Source organism: Equus asinus, chromosome X, assembly GCF_041296235.1.
Source record: "Equus asinus isolate D_3611 breed Donkey chromosome X, EquAss-T2T_v2, whole genome shotgun sequence".
Classification (NCBI taxonomy): Eukaryota; Metazoa; Chordata; class Mammalia; order Perissodactyla; family Equidae; genus Equus; species Equus asinus.
In genome coordinates this window covers 125,121,630-125,134,359 of record NC_091820.1, presented here as the reverse complement: position 1 = coordinate 125,134,359, position 12,730 = coordinate 125,121,630, and the positions used below count along the sequence as shown (strand labels likewise).

Here is a 12,730-nt window from a genome sequence, read left to right as displayed (position 1 = left end):
CATTAAATGACTATGTAGTCAATAAAAAAAGAATGTGACTCTATATTCATCGACATGGAAAGATGTCCACGACATACACAGTAAGTGAAAATAGTACATGTAATATCCCATTTGTACAAAGTTGTATACCAGCACACGTGCAGTCTTTCCCTTGTATATTCTACTGAACATTGCATCCCCATGAATTCCGCCATGGTCTATGAAACGTGCATATTCTAATCATCTTTTGAAAATTCACATGCTTTAACATAGTGAATCTTCTTGAAGCCATTGTTTTAATATTTTTTAACCTGGCATTATCCAAAGTAAGCTCATTGTAGAATCCTTTTTTCACATAACACCTCTAAATACCATGCAAAAATAAACAAAATAAAATAAAAAGCAACTCGTTTCCAGAAAACCCTTTGGGAAATGACAGCATCAGAGAGCTGATAGATTATTTACCAGAATGTTAAGAGTCAGTCTGTCTGTCTATCTATCTACCAAAAATACATACCATCTTTATAAAAATAGCTATTTACCAAAAAAAGAATCCAGACGTACACATGTGGACATCTGTGTTACGGTAAGGGCTTTACATTTTCTGAAAATGAGGATGAAATGACATGAGAAGAAATCGGGCCTCCGCGATCATGTGACTTACCTCAGCTCCCGCAGCTAGTAAGTGACCAAGCCTCAGTTTGAACTGCAGGTCAGTCTGAGTCCAATATGTGTGCTCTTTTCACTACACTATACTGTGTCTCTTCCTTTAAGGTCCCACGTGAGCGGCCAGCCAGCCTGCCAAGCCCCAGACGACACCCCTCTGGTTTCCCACGTACCTCTTTCAAACCTCAGTATGAAGTAAGAGCAAGTAAAGCAGCTGGCACAGTACCTGAAAGGCAGCCACTTTAAAACAGCAATTCCTTTAACGATTGTCCTTTGACTGGTTTTAACATAAAAAACTTACCTACTTTCTTGGGCTCTTAGCTATGTTATACAACTTTGATGAATATTGAGGCTTTAATAGTAATTTAGTATATGATATTTATATACTTGATTTGGAAAAAAGTAAGATGATGGCATGGAATACTTACTTCAAATTTCACAGAGTAAGTGTAGGTTATATTCAACTTATCTGTATATTCTCCAGGAATTTCCATAGGGGGTCCATCACAAGTTATGTGGTTTTCATCTGAACGATTATAGCTAATCGAAGAGAAAAAAAAAGGAAGGGAATTTTTATAACAAACTGACATTGTAAATTTCCAACTCATGTATATTCAGGCATGTCACAATAGCAGGCTGAGAAAAAAGATCTTTCACTATAGTCTGAATTTGAAACTCTTTGCAATTTAAAATACTTTTCTTTCTAAATGTCCCTAACACTCAAATGAGACTCAATAAACTGCCCAAAATGCAATAATTAAGAATCTTCTCTTTACCTAACAGATTTTTTTTTTAAAAAATCCTTCTATTAGCAAATGGCTTTATTTTTCATCTTTCATCTCATCCCTCTTCGATATACTAAGTAACCTATCTTGTAACCTTAGCTGTAGGGTTAGAAAATGAAATAGATGAAGCAGAAACCATTTTTATAAGCACCCAGAGATTTGAGGGCCTACTGTGTGTAAAATAACATATTTAGCAATGAAAGGTACTGAGGACATAATCTATGTGAATCTTTTGTGTTTGAAAAAAGAGAATGATTATTAAAAACAGAAGATGGAAAACAAAAACTGGAGAAGTTTGAAACTAGACAGGACTGATAAAGCTAGCAAATGCCTGGTCGGGAATAAAGAAACTCTTATATCACTTGAAAAGCAAAAAAGGAATAAAGTGGAGATAGAAAAATCAAAAGAAGAAATAGTGATGCTTCACTTTTAAAATATTAATCCAACGTATAATTTATCCCTTGGTTTCTGTCTAAAGAATACTATGCAATCCTTACTGGATTGTTATGTATATGCACAATAAAACCATTCACTCACAATTGCACAGGTTGGGGCCAACCCAGTGGTGTAGTGGTTAAGTTTGCACATTCCACTTTGGGGGTCTGGGGTTCACAGGTTCAGACCCTGGGCAAGGACCTACATACCGCTCATCAAGCTATATTGTGGGGTGTCCCACATACAAAATAGAGGAAGACTGTCACAGATGTTAGCTCAGCGACAATCTTCATCAAGCAAAAAGTGGAAGATTGGTTACAGATGTTAGCTCAGGGCCAATCTTCCTCAGCAAGAAAAAAAAAAGTGCACAGGTTATTGAGATACACCTCTTTCTATTCATTTTTGTACCTCAGTGTCTGGTACAAAATACGCCCTTATTAAGTGTTTGTAGGATACATGCATTCTATTCAAATCCAAAATACATATTAAAAGTTATGAATTAAAGAAATAATAATTGTTAAGCCTACAGATCAAAACTTAACAAAAAAGAGAAAAATTAAATTACTGCGTGATCATGCACATCAACATTTGCTGTTTAAATATGGGCCTTGACCTCAGTATAGGAAATATCTGCATTTCATATAAGAAAGATTATGCAGCAAAAACTGTGTTAAGATCTCTGATCAAGGTAGAAGCCCTATTTTAAACCACTGGCCTTACATAAGAGTTGACACTTAAAAAGGAATGCTCTGAATGCTGTATTGAGAACAGACTTCTAGAAGACAAGGGTGGCAGGAGGGAGACCAGTTAGGGTTTGGCAATAATCTAGGTGAGATATAATGATATCTCAGACAAGGTAATATTGGTAGAGGTGATGAGAAGTGGTGGATTCTGAATATATTTTGAAAATAGAGCCACGTGATCTGGATCTGGATCCAGAACCAAAGGATTGGACTGGATATAGGGTATGAGTGAAGAAAGATAAAGAGGAATCAAGGGTGATGCCATGGTTTAGGGGCCTGAGCAACTGGAAAGACGTAGTTGCCATTTCCTGAGACAGAGAAGACAACAGGAGAAGCAGGTTTGGAGAGAAGATTCAAAGTTCATTTTTGGAGATGTTAAGTTTGAAATGCCTATTAGACATCCAAGTGGACATGTCAAGTAGACAGCTAAATATACTAGTCTAGAGGTCTATGAGTCATGGTGGTATCTAATGCCATGAGACAGGATACAGATCACCAAGGTGTAAGTATAAATAAAGAACAGAGAAAGTTCAAAGACTGAGTCCTGCGGCCCTCCAACATTAAGAGGTTGGAGAAATGAGAAGACTCATAAGCAACCAGTGACACAGGAGAAAACTAGGAAAGTATGGTAACCCAAAAGCCAAATGAAGCAAGTGTTTTAAGAAAAAAGAGATGATCAACTATGGTAACCATCAGGGAAATTAGCTGGGTACAGTACCTAAAAGAAAACACAAGATTGCAGGCCTAGAAAACTTGAGGCCTAACTCACTTCTGTGGCCTTGAGCAGATCACCTAATTCTGAAAAAGATGAATTATAACACAGTCCTTATTCTCAGGGGACCCAAATAAATGACCTTTACAGTGATTAGATAAAAGTTTTATCACACGCATACATAAGCTATTACTATGGGCAATGGAGAATAAATTTGTTGTTAGTGCTGTTGAGTCAATTCTGACTCCTAGTGACCCTGTGGACAGCAGAGCGGAACCCTGCCCGGTCTTTCTGCACCATCCTCTCACCTTGTGGCACTATATCAGACAATGCTCCACTGCTGTTCATAGGGTTTTATGGCCAATTTTTTGGAAGTGGGTGGCCAGGTCCTTCTTCCTAGTCTGTCTCAGTCTGGAAGTTCCGCTGAAACCTGTCCAGCATGGGTGACCCTGCTGGTATTTGAAATACTGTGGTATAGCTTTCAGCTTCACAGCAACACGCAGCCACCACAGTATGACAACGGACAGACGGTGGTGTGGTTCCCTGACCTGGAAATGAACTCTGGCCTCAGCAATGAGAGTGCCGAATCTTAACCACTAGACCACCACGGCTGGCTGTAGAATAAATGTAACTCTAAAAAATTATTTTCTTGGACTTTTTAATCTATCCGAGTCTGAGAACCTGAGATGTGACTGGAAAGCATTAAGTTTGATTTTCATATGGCTGATGAGATTAGCTTCCTGGAGGATCACACTTTGTGTGTTTGCTACCTTTCCAACCAAATGATTTTCAACATGAGCACTCATCCTGACTCAGACGTCACAGTCCATCATCCTAAAATTCTGTTGCCAGATATCAGAAGTGACATACACAAAAAAGCATGGGTGATTGCCCTTGACAATGGTTAGTATTTCCTGGCCTCGCTTAGTAGCTATGTTTACCCCTGTGATTCATAAATATGCCCTGATCCTTTTAATTCTTCTTTTATGTCCTGTCTGTAACACTTTGCAAAGATAATCTTCAAAAATTTTAACAGAGCCACTAACTTTAAAAGAATATCCTTTTACTAAGATAAATCAGAGTTGGAAAGTGCCAGTATTCTTCACCATTTGGGGCCTGTTTATCTAATGAACTCTATGGACCCTTTTGCCCAGAAAAACACACATCAATAAAAATTTCCAGAGTTTGATGCATCAGGGTCCGTATTAAAGACTCCTAATTCAGCCCTCTTCTTTTACTGATGAGTAAATTACACCTATGAGAGATCAAGTTAACCTACCCATGGTCAAAAGCTTGGCACAATACATTCTCTAACTATTCTTTCCCTTTGGCCATCAGCAGTGACAGATGGGACCACCTTGGCTAAAGTAAAATAAGGTAGTAGGCTTAAAAACAATGATGCCTGATTCCTTTCTATGAACTTGCGGTTGACTTCCAATATGGAACCAGCAGAGATGAGACTAAAAATCTAAATTTTCTAATTCTTTGTTCTGTATTCAGAAAACTATACCATACTTGCTTCATTTAATATACTTCACATAAGTCTCAAGGGATAACTTCCTCCATCCTAATATTTGAGGTTTTGTACTATTTTGCCCATAATGGATGATGATTTTATACATTGTGTGACATATTCCCCTCTCTACCTGTCTTAAGTGGAGCGTACTAATCTTATCCTACAATTTCAAAGAATCTTAGAGTTGGAACATTAAATGTCACCTGTCCAGTCTCTTACCCAATGCAGAACTGTCCTTTACAATTCATTGAGCACTTGCTTACTAGGGACTACATACTATGGTGGATGCCTAATTGTGAAATCTCCAACAGCTGAGTCATCCAGGCTCTTCTTACGAACGTCCAGGGACAAAGTACTCACTAATTCTTGAGACGGCTTATTCGACTTTTAGAGAGTTCTAATTGTTAGCAGATTTTTCCTTATACTCAGCTGATACCTGTGTAATAGACTCCATTGGTACTAGGCTTGTCCTCTGAAGAAACATAAATCTAAATCTAATGTTTTTGTTGTATGGCAGCTACTAAAGTGGAGGGTTAGGATACCCTCAATAAGTCTATCCTCTGCCAGATCTGTCAATTCTTCCTCACATCACATGGTACTCAGACACTTAGTACAGGTAGAAGGGAATAAAATTACCCATTTGGTTTTTCAAACTGTATGGCTAAGGTTACATCACATGTGTATACTAAAATGAAAATTCTCGTTGAGAACTTCTACATTTTGAATTAATTTCTAAATTAATAGAGCTAATTAAAAAGATATTCTGTAATTACCTTTTAGGATCAAGTCTAGCAGTAACCAATCTTGCAATACCCCCATTTCTTTCACTTTCCCTGTGATATGTAAGAGTAATATCAACGTGGTTGAAGAGGTAGAAACTATTATTTTTGTTGAATTCAGACTGCAAAAAGACAAAGAAATTTTAAAGAAGTTTGAATTTTTCCTAGAAACTAAAAACTATAAAACCTGATGGTGGAATAAAAATGAGATACACTAGTTCTAAAAAGAACTGAGTTATAAATTAAGCATACTGAAGAGTAAATGTGTTTTTATATGATTAAAACTACAGCCATGAGCATCCGGCATAAAATTAAGATGTTAGTTAATTCTATAGTCTTAAATAGTTGTTACTTCTATAGTCTTAAATAGTTGGTACAAAGAAACGATATTGCAAAACTGTAAAATTCACGTACAAATGCATGTATCTCTGGATTTTTAACCATACAAAACTATGAAGTAATACAAATTAACTAATAAAATGTTATCAGTATATAAAGTGTAAGCATATCATGAGTTTGGGCTTTATTTATGGTAAAAGTAATGAAGCAAAAACAAATAGGAGAATGTGTTTCAGAATGTTAACAGTGGGACCTCTGGGAAGTGAGATTATAGGCAATCATTTTTCCACTGCTTTGCTATACTTTTCTGTACTTCCCAAATTTTCTATAATGAGGGTATATTTACATTTATAAGCAGAAGCATCAGATAAAAAGTGAATTAAACTCTCGCTACAAGCTAAATATTCACTAGTTCACTCCCTATTAGCCACAACTATATCTAAAGGCAATTATCCAAACTTCCTAGATCAATGCTTCTTAAACTTGAAAGTTCCTACAAATCATCCGGGGATCTTGCTAAAATGCAGATCCTGAATCACTAGGTCTAAGGTGAGGCCCAAGATTCTGTATGCCTCACAAGCTCCTAGGTGATGCCAATGCTCCTGGTCCTGGAACACACTTTGAGAACCACTGCTCTAATCCAGAAGAAAGAAAATTTTTGGCACTCTTTTCTGGTAAAAGTGGTTAAAGGAGAGTGTATAACTATTTTTCCATGGGGCTCTGAGGGCAGTTTTTGTATCAGAGCTGTTATAGGTTGGATTATGTCCCCCAAAAACATATGTTGAAGTCCTAACTCCTAGTACTTGTGAATGTGATCTTATTTGGAAAGAAGGGCTCTGCAGACAAAATCAAGTTAAGACGAGGGCATTAGGGCGTGCTGTAATCCAATGTGACTGGTATCTTTCCAAGAGGAAAACACTATATGAAGACAGAGACACGCAGGGAGAACGCCATCTGAGGACACAGGCAGAGACTGAAGTGCTGAAGCTGCAAGCCAAAAGGAACCTGAAGGATTGTCGGCTGTCACCAGAAGCCAGGAGAAAGACCTGGAGCCTCCCTCACAGCCCTCAGAAAGAACCAACGCTGCCAACAGCTCGATCGTGGACTTCTCGCCTCCAGAACTGTGACACAATAAAGTTGTGTTGTCTAAAAGCCACCCATTTTGTGGTACTTTGTTACAGCAGCCCGAGCAAACTAATCGGTTCACAGTATGAGCTTTGCAATCAGACAGTCACGTACTAGTTATATGACCACAGACAAGTCATTTAGCTCCCTTAAGCCTCAGCTTCCTCTCTTTTAAAATGGGGACAATGAAGGGTTTGCTCATAGGATTGCTGAGAGGATTAAATAGAATAATGCATGTGAAGTACTTAGTGCAGTGCTTGGCAGAGGAAGCGTTCAATAAATATTAGACATTATGTCACCCAGGCCTTCAGTCTTCAGAAAATGAGTACAAATGAGCCTTGCCGATTACCATATTGAGTAATCTACAATATGTAAGACTCCTAGATTAAGAATTATGGCTCTGCAAATCTCAGAATTGAGGGTGATGGCCCTCAAGGCACTTTAGAGATCATTTAGTACAATGATGATAAAGAGGGTAAGAGAGATCCTGTAGAGGTGTGTCCAAATCAGCTTGAGGTGGAAAGTAACTACCGCTCACTACACTCCTATCCATAATCGCAAAACACCAGAAACGACCAAAAATGTCTATCAATACAGTTAAATGAAATACGGCATAAACATACAGAGAAAAAAATGCAGCTAGTAGATTTGCACATATGGAGGTATGTCTGTGATATATACTCATGGAAGCAGCACAGCACAGTAGCACAGTGGTTAATATGTGGACTCCACAGTCAAACTGCCTAGGTTCAAAGCTCAGATATGGCATGTACTAGCCTGTGTGACCTCCGCCAAGTTGCTTAACCTCTCAGTGCCTCAATTTCCACATATATAATGTAGAGATCATAACAGTACTTACCTTAAAGGGTGCTGTGAGGATTAGATCAACCCATGAAAAGCATTTCAACCACTGTCGGGCATCAAGTAAGTACTCAATATTATAGGTAAAGTGATAACAAAGGCCCTTCAGGATCTGAATCTTCTTTGTCTCTCTAGACTCATCTGCTGCCACAGCCTCTACTTGTAACCCACTATATTACTAAAAAGAATGATTTATTCTGTGTTCTCACAGCACTCAGCTCATATCTCTGTCACTTACCACATCAAATTGTAGTTGGTGTATTTACGTGCTTATAACCCCTACAGAAAATTGTATTCTCCAGAGCTCACAAGGCTAGGAACTTTGGCTCATTCATTCGTTCACTCATTCAACAAATATTTCTGAGCACCTACCATGTACCAGCCACTTCTTAACTATGTCCTCAGAGCCAATATCCTTTAGGTGCTCAAAAAATATAAGAGGTAGTTTGGCGTGGTGGAAAGAGAAAAGAATCTGGATCAAAAAACATTGGAATGGAATTCAGATTTTGCCACATAGAATCTTTTGTATGTCAGTCTTTCTGGGCCTTAGTTTTCTTAACTGTAAAATGGGGACACCATCATTTACGTCATAAAATTGTTAACTGGATTAAGTGAGAAATTATATGGAAAGATCTAGCGTAGCACCTGGCACAGAATAAGAAGGTCATTAAATGTTAGTTTCTGTCCTACCAGATGTTAAAATTATGCTTTAAAACTTTGACTAGATTTTGAATTCCAGTCTTACTTGGGCCAAATCTCCTGCTGAAAACTACAAATGATAAATGCAACATAACAAATATCTTCCTTAAAAGCAACATGAGCATAGAATGTACAACACCAAGAGTGAACCCTAATGTAAACTATGGACTTGGAGTGATTATGATGTACCAAAGTAGGTTCATCAACTGTAACAAATGTACCACTCTGGTGGGGATGTTGATAACGGCGGATGCTGTGCAAGTGTAGGGGCAAGGGATAGATGGGAAATCTCTATATCTTCCTCTTAAATTTTCTGTGAACCTAAATCTGCTCCAAAAAATAAATTCTTTAATATTAAAAAAAAAAAAGTAACGTGAGCTGACAAGAAGGTGAGGAATTACCATGCCAAATTCTAAGGGAAAGCAGAAAGCCCTTAGGGTACATGTGAGCCAGAAGCGAACCTGGTCCACATCCCCAGTGGACTATAGGGAAGATGTCCTTGATGCTAACCAGAAGAAGAAAGGGGACTGTCCTTGAAGAGCTGTGGCCACAGGCCAGGCCTAACAAATTTGCAGGCTAGATTCACATCACCTAGGTAGCCCCAGGAAATTCAAGTTTGAATTTGCTTTGAGGTGGTCCCAAACTGGTATTGCCCAAAGATGCCTTACAGAAGTAAATGAAAATCCTCTCTGGAGAAAAGTGCTTTGACTCAAAGAAACTCCACAAACAGTTTTCAAGAACAATGAGCATGTAGTCAAAATAATGAAACTCACAAGGAAAAAGGGCATCATAAGGGGGCCAGCCTGGTGGCGCAGTGGTTAAGTCAGCACATTCTCCTTCAGCAGCCCAGGGTTCACTGGTTGGGATCCCGGGTGTGGACCTACGCACCGCTTGTTAAGCCATGCTGTGGCAGGCATCCCACAGGTAAAGTAGAGGAAGATGTGCATGGATGTTAGTTCAGGGCCAGTCTTCCTCAGCAAAAAGAGGAGGATTGGCAGCAGATGTTAGCTCAGGGCTAACCTTCCTCAAAAAAATAAGGGGCTGGGGCTGGCCCCGTGGCCGCATGGTTAAGTTCGCCCACTCTGCTGCCGGTGGCCCAGTGTTTCGTTGGTTCGAATCCTGGATGCGGACATGGCACTGCTCATCAAACCATGCTGAGGCAGCGTCCCACATGCCACAACTAGAAGGACCCACAACAAAGAGTATACAACTATGTACCAGGGGGCTTTGGGGAGAAAAAGGAAAAAAATTTTAAAAAATCTTAAAAAAATAAAAACAAAAAATAAAGGGCATCATAAGCAAGAACCAGCAGGAACAAACCTGCAGAGATTTCAGATCCAGGAATAATCAGAGGCAGATTTAAAGTTAACTAAACTTAAGATATTTAAAAGAAATAAAATACAAACATGAAAGCATGTACATGAAATAGAAGAGTATACAATAATGACCTAGCAGTTGTGGAAAAGAACAAAATAAAACTTGTAGAAATGAGAAAGATGATTACTGAAATTAAAAATTCAATGCCTATGTTTAAGAGAAGAAACAAGTAAAGAGAGAATTTATAGACTAGAAGATAAGCCAGAAGAACATAGCACATAAAAATAATGGAAAATACAGAAGGGAGGTTAGGAGACATGGAGGAGAAAACAAGAACATTTAACATAGCTTTGATTGGAGTCTGAAGAGGAGAGAACAAAAGGCCTGACAATGGCAGACAATTCCAGAACTGAGAAAAGGCACCAATCCAGGAAACTCAAAGAATTACAAACAGGACTAGAAACAAAGCAAAACATAATCATGAAACTGCCTGACACCCTCTAAGGAAAGAAGTGAGTAATAAGGAGGTATAAATGAAAGATCTATAACAAAAATACAAACCTTCTTAAGTATTAGAAGAATTACAACAATAAAAATGCAGACCACCCAAAGACTTTTCAAATAAATATCATGTTTCATGGAACCTTAAATGCCACCATTATAAAATATCATTATTTTGGAGGGGGGTGGAGCAAAATGGCGGGGTGAACTGACCTGGGATGCTCTCCCCTCCAAAATACAACAAAAGATTGGAAGAACTGAATTTCAGAGAATAAACATAATGCCAGCTCGTTAGAGACCTACAATACCAAGAAGGCGGAGATCATAAACCTTGCTCACACCCTCGGAGGCGCTGGAACGGTAGGAGAGGACATCGCTCCCTCCCCTAGAGTCTGCGATCGCTGCGGCGCGGGTCGGGAAGGAGCGGGGGAGGGGCCGTGCGACCAGGGGATCATCCAGGACTCCTGCCGCTGATTCAGTGGAGACGCGCTGACGGGGGGAAAGCTTCCGTCCGCGGGGACCCTATAAATCAAGGGCCTTGGGAGATCAGAGAACAGAACTGATCTGAACCCAGACCGGCGTGTGTAACAGCCCCTCCCCCCTAACAAAGCCAGTGGGCGCAGCCATCTTGCCCCGAAGGCGGAGAGCTAACACGCCGCTCTCGACCCCCATCTAGTGGCGACAGGCTGTAACTGCAACTGAATTCTACCACCATGAGAAAAAACCGCTCCTCTACCATCCAGCAATTTATAAAAGCCCCAGACCAGAAGGAAAACAATAAAAACACAGAATTAAGTCCTGAGGACTTGGAATTAGGTAAACTAAGTGATAATGAATTCAGAGCAGCTATAATCAAAAAACTCAATGAGGTAGAGAGAAAGATAGAGAAACAAGCCGAGTTCTGGAGTTACTTCACAAAAGAGATTGAAATCATAAAGAAGAATCAAACAGAATTACTTGAGATGAAAAACACAATGGACCAGATAAAACAGAATACGGATTCCCTGAATGCCCGTGTAGACAATCTAGAGGAGCAAATCAGCATAATCGAGGACAGACAGGCTGAATGGCACCAGACAGAGGAAGAAAGAGAACTAAGAATTAACAAAAATGAGGAAAATCTCTGAGAGATAATGGATTCAATGAGTAGTAAGAACATAAGCATCATAGGAATTCCCGAGAATATGGAAAAGGAAAATGGAGCAGAAAGTGTGCTTAACGAAATTATTGAAGAGAACTTCCCAAATCTAGGGATCGACGGAGAAATGTGTGTAGAGGAGGGTTTTAGATCTCCTAGATTTGTCAATGTAAAAAGACCTACTGCAAGGCACATAGTAGTAAAGTTGGCAAAAAGGAACGATAAGGAAAGAATACTCAGGGAAGCAAGAAAAAAAAAGAGAATAACCTATAAAGGAGCCCCTATCAGACTGTCAGCAGACTTCTCTACAGACACCCTACAAGCTAGGAGAGAATGGGGTGACATAGTCAAAGCTTTGAGGTATAAAAATCTTCAGCCAAGAATACTCTATCAAGCAAGAATTTCCTTCAGATATGAGGGAGAAATTAAATCTTTTCCAGACAAACAAAAGTTAAGGGAATTTGTAACTAAAAGCCCTCCATTACAAGAAATCCTCAAGAAGGCTCTCATACTTGAAAAAAGAAAAAAGGGAGAAAGGGGACACAATCCACAGACTAGGGAGACCGATGGATAGAACCAGAACAGGATAGCAAATATTCAATTATAGCATTAGGGTAAAGGTAAGGAAACTACCAAAACAAGGACGATCTTAGCACTCTAACTACCAATTAATAAGACGAGTTGGAATAAAAAATGAAAATAATTATTTAGGAGGGGAAGAGCAAAGGGTCTAAATCAGTATTGGTCAAGTAAGTAAGAGACCACCAGAGAATAGACTATATTATACACGAGATTCTAAATACAAACTTCAAGGTAGACACTAAAATAAAGTACAGAACAGAGTCACAAATCATAAATAAGGAAAAATCTAAGAAACCCAGCATAAGAAATTGCAGTGGTAAATGGGTAGTCTAAAGCACACAGGAAAAGGAACGCAGGAAAACAAGATAATGAGCAACAGATTAACAGCACTAAGTCCACATGCATCAATAATCACTCTCAATGTGAACGGATTGAACTCTCCAATAAAAAGACACAGAGTGGCAAAATGGATTAAAGAACACGATCCAACAATTTGTTGCCTCCAGGAAACACACCTCAGCCCCAAGGACAAACACAGACTCAGGGTGAAGGG

At 39.1% G+C, this 12,730-nt stretch overlaps 1 protein-coding gene across 3 annotated transcripts in view; it reads right to left on the bottom strand.

Moving 5' to 3' along the window:
- LOC106823987 (transmembrane 9 superfamily member 2-like) overlaps nucleotides 1-12,730 on the bottom strand; it is a 97,063-nt gene that overhangs the window by 62,402 nt on the left and 21,931 nt on the right. For all 3 annotated transcript variants that reach the window (XM_070502481.1, XM_070502479.1, XM_070502480.1), the window contains exons 6-7: nucleotides 5,610-5,737; nucleotides 1,074-1,185 (exon numbers count right to left, since the gene is read on the bottom strand). In XM_070502481.1, the coding sequence (XP_070358582.1) occupies nucleotides 1,074-1,185; nucleotides 5,610-5,737 (240 nt within the window). The remainder of the gene's footprint in view (nucleotides 1-1,073; nucleotides 1,186-5,609; nucleotides 5,738-12,730) is intronic.